This window comes from Larus michahellis, chromosome 7 (genome assembly GCF_964199755.1).
Source record: "Larus michahellis chromosome 7, bLarMic1.1, whole genome shotgun sequence".
Classification (NCBI taxonomy): domain Eukaryota; kingdom Metazoa; phylum Chordata; class Aves; order Charadriiformes; family Laridae; genus Larus; species Larus michahellis.
In genome coordinates, this window is record NC_133902.1 from 45,461,012 (window position 1) to 45,475,390 (window position 14,379).

Genomic DNA, 14,379 nt, shown 5'->3' on the forward strand with positions numbered 1-14,379 from the left:
AGCAATTTTAGCAAAGGATCCAGGTGTTCTAGTATCTGAAGGTAAATGTTTTGTTTTGGCTTATGATGGAGATATAGGCAGGCAATATTCAAATCTAGTTTGGGATTTACCCCAAATCAGAAATGTTTTAAAAGAGAGTAGATGACATGCCTTCTCATGTCTTCAACTGGTACCAGTTTTGATCACGACCCAAATTCAAGAAGCATGATCTAAAAATGTCCAGCCCATTGCTATAAAACCAAGAATGGAAAACTTAAGAGGACTTTTCACACTAAGAAAATAATGTGGAATATAAAATAATTGTCATTTCTGCAGAACAGATATTATATACTGAAAATAGCAATACTAGAGAGAACGAAAAGAATGGATTCCAAATTGTCTGGTTTTGTTGTTGGGGTTTTTTGCAGTTTGTTTTAATTCTGTCTGCAATGCACTGCAGGTATTTACGTGGGGTTGAATGCAATATTAAGTGTTTGCTTTTTCAATCCCAGCCTGGGACTGTAATAAATAAAATTAAAACTCACTGGGCATAATTAGGCAGGATGTTTTCTCGTTTGCATGGCCAACTTTGGGGGGGGGGGGTGTAGAAAAAAATCATCTAAAGTTTGGCTTCTGCTGCAGGGCATACATTAAATCTTACAGGAGATTTGGGAAATGCAAAAAGACTGTGCTTTCATCGGATTTATCCTAACACTCTTCACCTGCAATAGTAATTAATTTCCCAAAGGCCCATTTTGACAGTACAACACATGAAGCAATGTTAAGTTCAGTACTAAAAGAAAAGGAGGAAAAAGTCAAAAATTATTATTATTTCTTACAAGTAAAAATGGATAGTAAAATCTAATGGAATCTACAAGGGAAGTAGGTATAAAGCAGGATTTAAAAGGTCAGCTCTATTTAGTAAGAAAAAAAGAACACTTTAAGCTAATTTATTTAGAAAATGTTATCAAGAATTTTCACAGATAAAACATGGGTAGGGATAAAAGGATTGGAACTAAGGATGCTATTTGTGCTCGGTAACTCAAGTAGTACAGGGAAGCAAACTCATGAATCAACTCAGTATGCTTCCCCCTAATGAGGTAAGCTGTTAACGCCAACCCCATCGCAGTGATTACTATGTATACCACATGCTGCTCCCTCCATTTGTATTTGCTAGGAGAATTGGAATATGCAGATGAATCTTGGTTTAATAAGGACAGCGATACCAGTGTGTGCTTGTGTCTGCCCGCTGATGCTACAGAGATGAAACACTGCCAGGATTCGTGAGAAAATACCTGAGGTCAGGTTTGCATTCCTCATTGCAGATCTCTGGAATTCACCGGATGTCCTGCCAGATGCACCATCCATTCATCTGCCAAGGTGGATTCAACGTGAATCTTTTTTTTTTTTTTTTTCCCCAGGTCACTTAAGGGAACTGAAGTTCCCAGTGTTGTCCTTGACAAGCACTGTCAGTATTTGCTATAGCGAGGGCAGGGTGCCAGCCAAGTAAAAATAGGACAACCCAGTCAAAGCTTCATCAGCGCAAAATCGACACGAGCTGCAACAATCAGATTGAAGTACCCTAGCAGTTGTAGACAGGGAGAGCAACGCATGTATTTATCTACACATTCCTGCGAATCCGAGCCTAAAGGAAAGCAGGCTCTGACTACCCTCACAGTTCTTTTATGAATAATGACAGGTTCAACACATAAATGGCCTTCTTAATCCCAAGACTACCTAGTCTCATATACGCAAACACAAATGGTGTACAAAACTTATGGCAATATAACAATGGGTGTACAACACCGTGCTTCTGCATTTCCCTTAGCCCTATCTCTGTCTAGGGAAACTTTGCTACCAAAAAGTCAATAATTTCAAGCTATTTCAGCCCTGGCAGGAATAGCGGAATCTCATGAAATTTCAGGCTCCTTAACAGAGTTTTCTCTGTCACTTTTCTACTTAAATACCACATCCTTTGTGATGAAGGTTGAGGAGTTCAAAAGCATTAATGTACCAAATGTCATCGTTAAGGTGTGTCTCAAGAGAATGTGACACATCTAAGGATGTGCCTCAAAAGCCTGGCGGAACCAACCATTTGTCTAGCACCATCTTGAGGGGCAAAGGAGACTATTTCCATGACAGATGTCAAGTCAGCGGAAAATGAGGACACTTTTCCCCTTAAGACAGCTGTTTGGCATAAGCTATCCCAACTGCAATGCCTCCTGAACACTTCTCTTTATAGAGTTTGGAGGAACTGGTAGGGGAAACCACACCAGATCTTACCTCTTTGTGTGCACACAGAGTGCAAGAACTCCTGGAAATGGAATTTTCTTCTCTGTGACTAACTCTGCAGAGCAGTTTGTTCCACTGCATGCAAGAAGTGGATGAGATTAATCAACCCATGCCTTCAGGCTGTAGGCAACACCGCAGCCCTTGCTGCTGTATTCCAAGGGATCCATCTGCTGTAAGAGCAGACAGCCTTGCTCAGCCCAAAGGGAGCATCTGTGCCGTATGATGAAGGGCTGGAAATCCACAGCGTTTCTGGACTGAGGTTTAATGATTTTCTGGCACATTTTCCTAATATCCATGGCAACTCTTGAGCTGCAATATCTCTTGAGACCACATTCCTGCATCTATTCTCTGAACAGGATGCCAACCACAGCAAACAACCAACTCAGCTTCAGGACTGAAGCTAGTATTTCTAGACCCAAAATCTGGCATTCTAGCCCATTGATGATTGGGAAATCCCAGAGCTTCTCAACAGTGAGGCCAAATTCTCAGCATCTGTATATTTGTTTTCCTACCCATTTCATTTATTTTTAAATGAGAGGCTGCCTGAATTTCCCACAGGCTATGCCTTCCATTGTTTGCCCACACACAGACAGACCCACACCCCTGCTATTCCACTGCCACAGAGGAAGAGAAAACACAGTGCAGAAAGTATTAGTACTTAGCAAAAATCACAGTAAGATTCCAATGTATTTTGAGATTAGCCCAGCTATGACGAAATACATTTTGGTTTTGAACAACGGAGGTACAAAGAGCGGCCCACAATGAAAAGGAGGCTTTTAAAACGGTAACGAACTTGGGCTTCCTAATCCTAAAGTTATCACCTCACTCCAGATTTCGCTTCAGATCAACAGTGCCTCTCCTCTAATTTCCTTACTCTGACAGTGTCACGGCAAAGATGCTGATGAAATAAGTTTAAGAGCATCCCACCGAACACTTTGCCAGCTTCCAACAATCTGTCGCTTATGGATTCATGTACGTCTTACTGTCTTTTTCCTTTATATTTGACCTCTACAGCAACTAACAACATCCAATTTTATGCTGTGTAAGATTTGAATTTGTGAGAAACAGCAAATTGTTGTTTATTATTCACCTCCTTCATGCTGCTCCTCATTGTACAGCCCTGCCTAGCTCTCTCTTCTCCAAGCTGAAGAGTCGTAACCTATTTAATCTCTCCTTCTAGAGAACAGTTTGTGGCATGCAAAAGAACAGAGTGTCAGTTTTAGAAACAGCCGTGAGGCCTAAATGACAGACTCTTAAAGTCAGAGCTGCACACAGCACCACCTCTGAGCGGCCCAGAGAGGACGTACTTCTTGGAAAGGGCTGGTCAGGTCAAGGTTGAGGTCAGTGAATACATCCGACTGGATTTGCATTTCATCTTTTAGCAATTGAAATAGAGGTTGTGAAGGGATCAACACACAGTTACTAGCTTCATTTACTAAGGGGAAGACGTTTCCATAGTTATCCAGTGCCCCGGTCCCCGCCTCCTCCTAACAGCTTACAAACGTCTCACCCGCATTGTGACCACATCTGAAAGAGGGACAGACGCCTCAACTCCAAGATGTCACGGGAACTTATGAAAATAGAGAGCCAAGTAGAAGGGAATCAAGTTGCTGTTCATCAAAGAAAAATACACAGCCTGAGCTGAACCATCACTCTAGACATCATGGAACCTGCAAAGAAGAAAATCTCAAGAAAAAACAGGGCAATAAATTCTGCAATCACAGGGCTTCATCCTGCGGTTGTAAAAATTAACCATGCATTTTTAGAAGCAAAAAGCAAATCGGGGAAGTGACAAATGAGTAAAAAGTGTTGCTCCTTCTCCCCCATTTCCTTACACTCCAAACTTAACATTCACACGCTGGGTTAAAAAAAAAGCCACCAAACCGTACCTACGGACTACACGGTCCTTACTCCCTGCCACAGCACTGCTGTAGATTGTCTGAGATACATCTACCAAATGCGCCTTCTCGCAGGTGTGAGAAATCCTGAGCTGAATTCCTGAAAGATATTTCCCACTTTTTTGGGGGTTTTGTTTTTTTCTTAAGCAGTGTTATTGTTGTGGACATTTCAGAAACCCTAGAGCAAGAACAAGACACAGCTGTTACAGCCGGAGGAGAAGCCTGAGCAAATGCAACAGAATTGCAGAGAGCTGGAGGGAACTCAGAAGATCACTTAGTCCGTGCTCACACCCCAAGGCAGGATCAACCATACCTGTGTTTGCTATTTCTCACAGACTCATCTAACCTCCTCCGAAAGCCTTCCAGTGACAGAGACTTCACAGTTTCCTCAGGCAGGCTGCTCTCCTATACATCCTGGTCAGAAAATATGATTATTCCCTTTTGCACTACAGCAGCCTTTTAGCACCTGAAGACATTAAGCTGCCTCCCCTCAGCAATCTCTTCTGATTAAAGAACCAGAATGTAATCAGTCTTTCTTTGCAGCGGATGTTTTCTAGACCTATTTTATGTCTTTTCATATAGACAGGGCCATTCAAGAAACAGTTTGGGCCTGAATACGTGTATAGAGAATAGAAATCTAGAAGCCTGACCGCTAATGAACCTAGGACAGCTAAACACCAAGTGGCAACCCTGGCTAGTGTTTACTTCATGTTTGCCCACCTGTTTTGCTCAGTTTTGTATTTCAAGATTTGTAGAGTTGCAAGTTACCCCAAATTTCAAAACAAAGGCTGTAGATACTAACAGCTTGGTATTTTGATATCAACGCTATGGCTCAGGGGTCCTGCTTAGATCAGGGGAATAGCAGCAAGCATGTTTTCCTTCTAAGCCAACAAGAGAAAATATTGCACGAAGAAAAAGCAACTGATCTGAGTTTGTGGCCCATCACAGCACTGAATAAACCTCAGGTTAGAGAAACAGTATTAGCATAGAGAAACCAATACTTTTGTTACTGCTATCCTGAAGGAACAGGTTAGGTTTTGTTAGTTTGAGAAGGCAGAAGAAGACTCAACCCTCCGCATGTGCTAAGCCGCGGAAGGGAAGCACGGGCACCTCTAGGGACAGCAGCCTTGTGACTTTCATCAGCGCTAAAAAGACTGAAAGAAGAGCTCTGCGCCAGCCACACTGTCCAGCTGGCCGCTGCGCTAGATGCAGATGTGACTTCTTACCCTGCTGAGTGGGAAGTTTCTGTAACCGCACCCCTAACCCATTTCCAGAAGGCTGTTTGACAGGGTCAAGAAGTCTTTACAAACACTGTAAAGGAGGGAAATGCATAAGTGAAGACACCATTAGGAAAAAGACATCCTGTTGTATTTTTGTGTTGGTTTTTTTTTTCCTTTTTTTTTTTCTTCTCTAAACCAGAAGTACTTAGGAAAGTCTTTCCAGCTTCTATCTGTAAAGCCCCTAACACACTACCTGCAGGTGAAGGACAGGGATCCTGGCCGTATGCTTAAAGCTAGAGACTTAGTGGAGCTCAAGAGAAGGGAGTGAATTCCTTCCGACTTACAGCATCTGTAAGAAGCAAATCAATTTTTTATGCTGCTTGCCACCTCCTCATCCCTTGACACTGATGCCCTCCCTACAGATTAAGGGCCAAAGACAGAAAGTGTTATTCTTTTCTCATTAGACTTTCTCACTGCTCAGGCTTTCCCCTGGAAGCTTCTACGTTTAATGTGTCACCCCCAGAAGATGCCTCCCTTCTCAAAATACACTTACAGTGCAAAACACCAGGAGTGAAGGCTGCATGGTCCCTGTAGCCATGAACTTAATCTATATCACTCGGAACTGAAAATAAATTCAAAGGGAGTCTGCGTTTATTTGTTTGGGCCTATGCCAGATGGCTTTTTGTCAGAGATGGTCAATGTAGTACATGTACAGCTGCAAGAGACTGCATAGATACTCAGAGATATCTCCTTCCCTCCCCAACAAAAAGTCTCTGAATCCAAGCACTTCACAGCACCTTCACTTCCCGACATCTCTGCCTTGTTACCCTCTGCTCTGTACCATGCCATAGAGGGAAAATGCCAGCATGCTGTACGAAACTGTATTTTCTGATTTATTAATTCAGTGTAAAGCAAACAACTCCTGATGTGCACCTGCACTCCTAACGAGGCAGAAATTCTGAAAAGGCAACAACAATGAAGGATAAAATGAAATCTATTTCCTTTTAAACATGGAGCAGACCTCTATAGCTTAGGAGGATATTTTATCATTTTTTCTTTACCTCTCATTGGAATAGGGATAAGTGCATTGCAGGCAGCTATGACCTCTGACACTTCATAACCGGAGCGGTGTAAGCACCACACTTTGCAACACCCTCAGAAAAGACTGTGCAATCTGCATATTTGGATAACCACAGCAAACATACGTACTACGAACAAAAGAAAAAAAAAGACAAGTTAGCCAGATTAACAGTAGGCAGGCAGTGGGGATAATGCCAAGAGTCCTACACACACATTACTACAAGAAAAATTGCTTCCTCCTACAGATTCTACTTTCCTGTTCCACAAGGCATTGGGAACAATTTGCAGGAACAGCTTTGTCTTGAAGGAGGTGAAGAAGGTAATACCGTACTACTTTGCAAGGCTTGTGCAGCAGACACAGCTCTGGTACAAATAAATTTGGGATGCCTCTCCTTGCCCAGGATGTGTCACCTAAGGACAACATGTAGGTACCATACGAGGAGATGGCAAATCAGAGATGACTTCATATGCAGCAGTAGGAACATTAGTGATGCTGGCAATGCAGCTGAGGGCAAGAAACAAGCAGTCTCTCAATAGGAGATGGTGCTAACTAGCCTTCTTCCATCATCGGAACAGTCCAGATTGCCATATTCAACCCCAGACCATACAATTTCTTAAAATCCTACTAAAAGCATGGAAGACAAGACTTTTCTGTGTGTTATCTGCTAATCCCAGCTCTCAGTGATCCATCCTGAACTTCCCTCCCAGCCAGGCAGCTACTGGGGATTCACAGGATCGCCCAGGCTGCAAGGAGCCTCTGGAGATCTCTAGCAAAAACTCCCTGCTCAAAGCAGGGTAAGCAACAGGGTCAAGTTTGCTTGTGTCTCCAAAAGCATCTTCACTTGGCACTGTCTCCCCAGCCACCAAACGGAAAGGCGGCAAAACTCTGTATATTTCTACGGACATCCCCATTTTTTTTGTGTGTTCTCTGATAGCTCTGCTAGTGACAAGGCAGGTATTTCTTGAAAAAGAGATGCTGAAGGATGGAAATAACAAATACAGGGAGACAGAAAGCATTCATGTCAAGTTCACTTAGGCACACATATAGTTAAAATACTAGCGATGAGAGACGATGAGACATTAAGGCTTAGTCCCTAAGACAGCTCCATTTAAATTAATGGAGGCTCATCACTTAATACAGGGAATCCCAGGGTGTGTGTGGGAGTGTGCATGTATAATATGCTTACACAACTAGATCCTCTCTCAAAAACATACTGCCGGCATCAGTAGTAGTCCCAGTTTATCATCTTTCAAAACAAAGTCATTAATTCTCTTTTTAAGAGCCAGCACAAGCTGCAGTGAGCTGTCTAACGCCTGCTTTCAGAGCCCGGTTCTGAATGAGCTTGGCCTACAAGCCTGTAACAAATAAACTGCTTTCTAAATAGAGGCATATTCCTCAAAAGAGAGTTTTTGCTTAGATAAAAGAGGGTTTTTGCTTAGATAACTAAGACAAATGTCCCATTTACATGTTAATTAAGCTACACAATACCCACATGCGTTAAAATTACAAAAACACGTGCTTTACAGTGCACACAGCAATAAATCTTATAATTAAGAAAGGGGGGATCACATTTCTCAGAGAAGATGCTAAGTCCTTATACAGAGAGAAGGAGCAGCTGGATACTGCACGCCTGGAGCTAGACCCCAACTTTCCGGTAGCCCAGAGCTACTGCGATACAGAGCACTAGCTGAACTACGGTGACGAGTTGAATTACAGTGACTGGAAGTATCAGACATTTTGTGCAATGAACTACTTTGAACAAGATTTGAAAACATACTCAAGGGTACACCACGCAGACTAGACAGCAACACGGTCTTTAGATTTGAATTAAAATCTCCTATTTTCCCAAACTTCCCATCTATAGTTTGCTGTAACCAATTATGCCATAATAAAGGCTTACAGAACCAAAAATTTTCAAAAATGGTTAGGAGGAACACACTCCACGAATGCTTTCTTGTTCGGTCTTTCCCCAGCTCATTCACTGGCTTAGGATCCCTTGTTTTGGCAAAATAACGCAAAGGAATTGCTTCTTGCCTGTATTTTCTTTGAATGTCATCCCTCTTTCCAACTGCTACGCTGCTACGACCACTCTTGACTTCAGTACTGCACCAGCAGTACTTCACCTGTGAATCTTCAAACAACTTTTGTAACTTCTTGGAATCTATTCTGTAAATTTAACCTCTTTCGAAATTGTGTTCCAAATGTGTAAAACGTGTAATATGATTTGGACCCCAAAAAAAACCCAAAAAGAAATCCTTTCTTCTTCCCTGCAAAACAGCTTTAGCGCGAAACAGCTTTAGTTATTGGAGTTGCCAGACAGGGAGAGCGCACTGGGTGTTTCACTGAACGAGAAAGCTGCAATCCCCATGGCTCTAGCAAGGCTCACGCCCTTCTATGACGAAGGGAATTTCTGAACTTCAGTCCAACACTTTCCCACACCGCAGGCTTCTCTCTTCCCCTTCAGGGCACCACACACCAAATCCAGCCATAAAGGAATCACTTTCGCCAACTGTAAATCAAATCCTTTTTTCCCTTTTTTTAACCTACGTTGGTTTTGTAATCATATCTTCTATATGATCTAGGTAGATCATATCTACTGTATGGTCATAACTACTATAGATCTTATCTACTATAGGTCTACCTAGATCATATAGTACAGACACATAAATTTAAGGCTGTCCAGAGAACCGCATTGGAAGAGAGTGCTTTAATCTTCAGTAGATCACATATAACTTTTGTTTACGTGTGTGATATATTCGAGGCAATGATTATGCAAAGCAACACCATTCTTACTATGTTTGGATCCCTGCCCCAAATAATTGTACGGTATGATCACAGACTAACACTTGTCATCCTGGGGATACTGAAGATGAGGGAGACACTTGCAGTAGGTACCACAGATTTACATTGTAGCCTGGGCTTGGTGACAATGAAGGCACTGGAGATGTACCACAGCACCTCTGCATCATAACAGAAGAGTTCTTTTCTGTTTCAGTATACAAATACACAAGCTGCCTTTGAATGGTCCGCTTGATCTTAAAGAATCTGTTTTTCCAAGAAAACAGCAAAATACGTTCTTTCTCTTAATTCTCAGGAAAGTTTGCATTTTACTTCCTTCTGTTAAATCAGCTGCACCTTATCAACTCCGCCTACCATTTGAGGCACACCAAGTGTGAAATTCATATCCCCCTGAATTCAGTCATCGTTAAACAGCAGAGTCATAGAATCATAGAATTGTTGAGGTTGGAAGGGACCTTTAAGATCATCGAGTCCAACCTTTAGCCTACCCTGACAAGAGCCACTTCTAAACCATGTCCCTCAGTGCCCCATCTACCCTTTTTTTAAACACCTCCAGAGATGGTGAATCCACCACCTCCCTGGGCAGCCTATTCCAGTGTTTAATAACCCTTTCAGTGAAAAAATGTCTCCTAATATCTAATCTAAACCTCCCCTGACGTAACTTGAACCCGTTTCCCCTCGTCCTATCACTTGTCACCAGGGAGAAGAGGTCAGCCCCCATCTCTCTACAACCTCCTTTCAGGTAGTTGTAGACGGTGATAAGGTCTCCCCTCAGCCTCCTCTTTTCCAGGCTAAACAACCCCAGCTCCCTCAGTCGTTCTTCATAAGGTTTGTCCTCCAGGCCCCTCACCAACTTTGTAGCCCTTCTCTGGACACGCTCCAACACCTCAATGTCCCTCTTGTAGCGAGGGGCCCAAAACTGAACGCAGTACTCGAGGTGGGGCCTCACCAGTGCCGAGTACAGGGGGATGATCACTTCCCTAGTCCGGCTCACCACACTATTCCTGATACAGGCTAGGATGCTGTTGGCCTTCTTGGCCACCTGGGCACACTGCTGGCTCATATTCAGCCGGCTGTCAACCAACACTCCCAAGTCCTTTTCTGTCGAGCTGCTTTCAAGCCATTCTGCCCCAATCCTGTAGCGCTGCATGGGGTTGTTGTGACCCAAGTGCAGGACCCGGCACTTGGCCTTGTTGAACCTCATACCATTGGCCTCAGCCCATCGGTCCAGCCTGTCCAGATCCCTCTGCAGAGCCAACCTACCCTCAAGCAGATCAACACGCCCGCCCAGTCAGTATTTTATTCGCAGAAGTTAACAAACATGAACATCAAAGATGAGCACAAAGCTCTCACACAATAGAGGTTTTGCCCACTTTTCAAAAGATTTCAGTTTCAGCAGGATGATCCCTCCTATAGTAAGTGTTAATGGATATTGGCCTTCAGCTCCACCTCTCTAAGCAATATCTCTGAAAAAAATACGTTAAATGCTTAAACATTCTAATGCATTTCGAAAATATCTTTACTATCCTTAACTATCTGAAGCACGTGAAATTTCCAGCAGTTCCATTTCCATTTTTCAGAACTTAGTTAGATTTAAAAAAAACCCAAACCCATTGCCTTATTCCACATACTAACTTCAAAATATACATTTGCAGAAATAATTAAGAAATATTTAGACACTAAAAATCTGTAGGAAGAAAAGGAGAAATTAGGAAATACTTAAAAAAAAAACAAAACAAAAAAAAACCAAAAAAAACCCTGGTTGTTTATTTCCTCACTATTCTTTATAAGACAATTTGGATTTCCTGTCAGGTTTCAGCTTAGAAGGGATTCAGATCAGTATTTAAACTGAAATGTGTCTCTGGTAGATACAGACATTTCATCTTTATATTGTCCTACCGAATGGGCAGTATGTTGCATGAGGTGTACCATATCTTCATTATAAATGGGCTGTGCTGTAATGGCTAACAAGAAAAATTGTAAATGATCTACTTAAGCAAAGCCAGCTAGTATATTAAGGGGGTGACATGTTCTGATGAATCAAATAATTTTTCCTTCTCTTTCATTCCCCTCTAAAACTTCAAAGCAATCAAATGTTGTTTATGCATAAAATTTAATCCTTTCACCAATCTGTAGTTTGATTGAATTTGCATACTCTATTTCCTACAAGTCAATGTGAAGAGAGCCTCATGTAATTGAAACCATTTCCCCTCCAGTCCTCCTATCTTTGCTGTAATATTTTCTATTAGCAGCTCTATTATGCCTAATATCCGTAATGTTGGCAGATTAGAATTTTCACTTAATGCAACCTGTATTTATAAACCACTAGGATGAAAAAAAGAACAAATACAAGAAAGAGGAAACAATAATTACCTGTCTTTGATGCCACACAGATCAATGTGTAAATCACTAAAATTCCCCAGGGAGCCTTGCTGAACTAAAATGAGGTCCTTGGGCTGGTTATCAATAAAGATGAGCCTCATACAGCCTTGAAAAGCAGTAATGGGATTTAAACATTGGGAATCGGTGAAATTGTCAGGGCACCCTGTGGGTAAAAAGAGAAGAGGCAGAGAAGAATATTGGAATGTTCATCTATTTCTGCTGGGATTTCCTGATGCAAGAACTTGAAGGCTCATTATTCCAAGTGTTTTAATTCCTTGTGCTACGCAACCTTCTGTATTATAAGTCATTCAGTAAGAAAAAAAATGTATTTTTTTTTAAGAGAAAAAAAAAACGAAGAGAGAACAACCACTGGAAACATCAGACTATGTGATTTTCACATGTACTAAGCAAGATCAAAAAGTGGTTTCTTCCATTTTCTTAAACTCTGCAGTTGATAGCAACTGACTGCCATAAAAAAGCTGTGCAAATTGTAAAATCATTATGGGTTAAATTCTGCTGCTGAGGCAATCCACAGAGTAAAAGGATGAAATCCTGTGGACAGTAAGCAAGAAAACCATTTGTATCTGAGCTTCCTCAGTATTTGGCCAGCTCTCAGATCTAACGTCTCCTGCGCATCCTTAGTGCTGTATCCAGAGGGTTCATCAAGATCAGAGCCTCACTGCGTTAAGCACCACGCAGAAATATATTAGATAAAAAGACAGTTGATGACACTCCCTCTACCTAAATTAATGCTTCCGCTCCAAAAAGCAGAAGGTAGTATTTTTCAAGACTGTTCTTTCCATTTTCAAAATTAAGCTAAACCTACATTCATTTCCATGACAGCACAGTATCTACCTGTCTTTGTAGATCTGACCCCATGTCAATTAAGCTCTGAAGTATAAAGTCACTGAGCCTGATCAGGACAGTGATATCTACAGGAATATTAATAATACTAGTTTTCAGGCCTTTTAACTAGAAAAAACACTTCTGGCTAATACAGCTATGTAGCTTTTGCATGTTTTGCCAGCTACATGTAGGTATACTCATTGGCTACCACTACCAGCAGTCCACTTTTAGGGCTGTGTTAGTAGTTCTGCTCGTTCTCTCTCTGTCAGGATTGACCAAGACCCTTCAATCTTCCCACAGTGCTGTATGCACTGCAACTCAATAGGGGGTATAAAATCAGTTTTTACAACATTTGCTCTTGGCTGTAGAGTACTCATTGGTGAGCACCCGAGGATCTTCATCACAAAAACCTGTCCTGCATCTGTCTGAAACAACCTACCTCCAAAATAGTAGCTGTTCCCAGAGTAGATCCTTGAGACAGTGGTTGCATGGCTAGCAGTGGCAGCATTGTTATCCAGTGTCAGGGTAATGCGATGTCTTCTGGCATTGATGTTAACAGAATGCCAAAGCCCATCGTGGAGACTGGTGCCTGGCAAAAAGCAAGTACAAAGGGTGAAAAAAGAGGTTCAGGAGGCAACTGTGTTCTTCAAATCTCCTTTTGCTCCCAACTTGTGACCACAAATGTGCAGCTGACTCTAAAATAGGGAGAACTGGCAGCTGAAAAGAACTCATTACCTCTGTAAAAAAAAACAACTGGTATAGAAGAAATGGCCCAAGAAAAAGAAAGCTTTTGAGAATATTTAGGTCATCTCACATTTTAATCTAACCTGCTTCTGGTACTGTAGGCACTCAGCAACTTTTCTGTTATCAATTATTACATTTTGTGGGTGTTTATGTCTTATTTTCAGCCTGTTGGAAAATGCTTATAGCTCACAGGAGCACACAGAGTAGATCTCTGTTCAGCTTCTGGTAGTAAACACATGCCTGAGATTGCAGAGGATTAGATTCAGGGAGATGGTCATACCCTGTCTCAGGCTCCAATAAGAAACCTGAGAAATTCCAGTAGGTATCGGTAGGATTTGTGTTTCTCAAAACCCTTCAGCACTAAGTTGGCACACAGTCTTACTGAAGGATGTACCAAAGCTTTTCTATATTGGATTTCAACATGGGTCTTGTGAGAGCTGGGATTGTTGCTCTGACCAGGAACCTATGAATGTACGTGAGATATTATGGTACTGGGTTGCCTCTTTCTCTTGCAGACACTTGTGCCAAGTGGGAAATAACCTCTCTGTTTCCTTATTGTGAAAATCAGTGTTGCATCTCATGGATCTTGAAATAGCACCGCACAGCTATGAAGAAACTCCACATCCTCTATTCTGACAGCCACAAAAATCATTGGGCAAGCTCCAGTGCTCACACACAGTGGTGCAGATCAAAAGTAACCTAATTACAGTTCAAAAAACGCTGCCGTCAGGCAGGAGTCACTGAGACCAGGCACAGACAACTAGTATTTACTCCCCTCCCTAACAGAATATTTTTTGTTAATGTAGCTTTCAGAAGAAACAAACAAGCACTTAGCGACACAAACAGGTGTGAGAACAGTTCAAAACAAAATAAAAAAAAGTGGGTGTAATACGTATGAAAAGCCATTTCATTATGAATTTGAAAATGAGACAATTTCCAGAGTAATGGCTGTTAACGTATGCACAATTTCCATAGAATAAGAGGCCGGTTTCCCAGCAAAAATGGATCATTTTTCACCAAGAACAAGTCCATTTAGAAGTGGAACGTTGTTAAAATTTGAAAAGATGTCAAAACAAAATAGGTCCCATTTGGGGCAAAAATAGGTCCATTCTTGAGCAAGCATGAGTTTATTTTGAGT

General features: G+C 41.7%; 1 protein-coding gene across 3 annotated transcripts in view; it reads right to left on the bottom strand.

Moving 5' to 3' along the window:
* The window catches only part of CNTNAP5 (contactin associated protein family member 5), a 296,300-nt gene that overhangs the window by 122,188 nt on the left and 159,733 nt on the right, over positions 1-14,379 (bottom strand). For all 3 annotated transcript variants that reach the window (XR_012588190.1, XM_074593548.1, XM_074593549.1), the window contains exons 9-10: positions 12,937-13,086; positions 11,643-11,814 (exon numbers count right to left, since the gene is read on the bottom strand). Coding sequence is in view for 2 of the 3 variants with exons in the window: in XM_074593548.1 (XP_074449649.1) it covers positions 11,643-11,814; positions 12,937-13,086 (322 nt within the window). In the remaining variant the exon portion in view is untranslated. The remainder of the gene's footprint in view (positions 1-11,642; positions 11,815-12,936; positions 13,087-14,379) is intronic.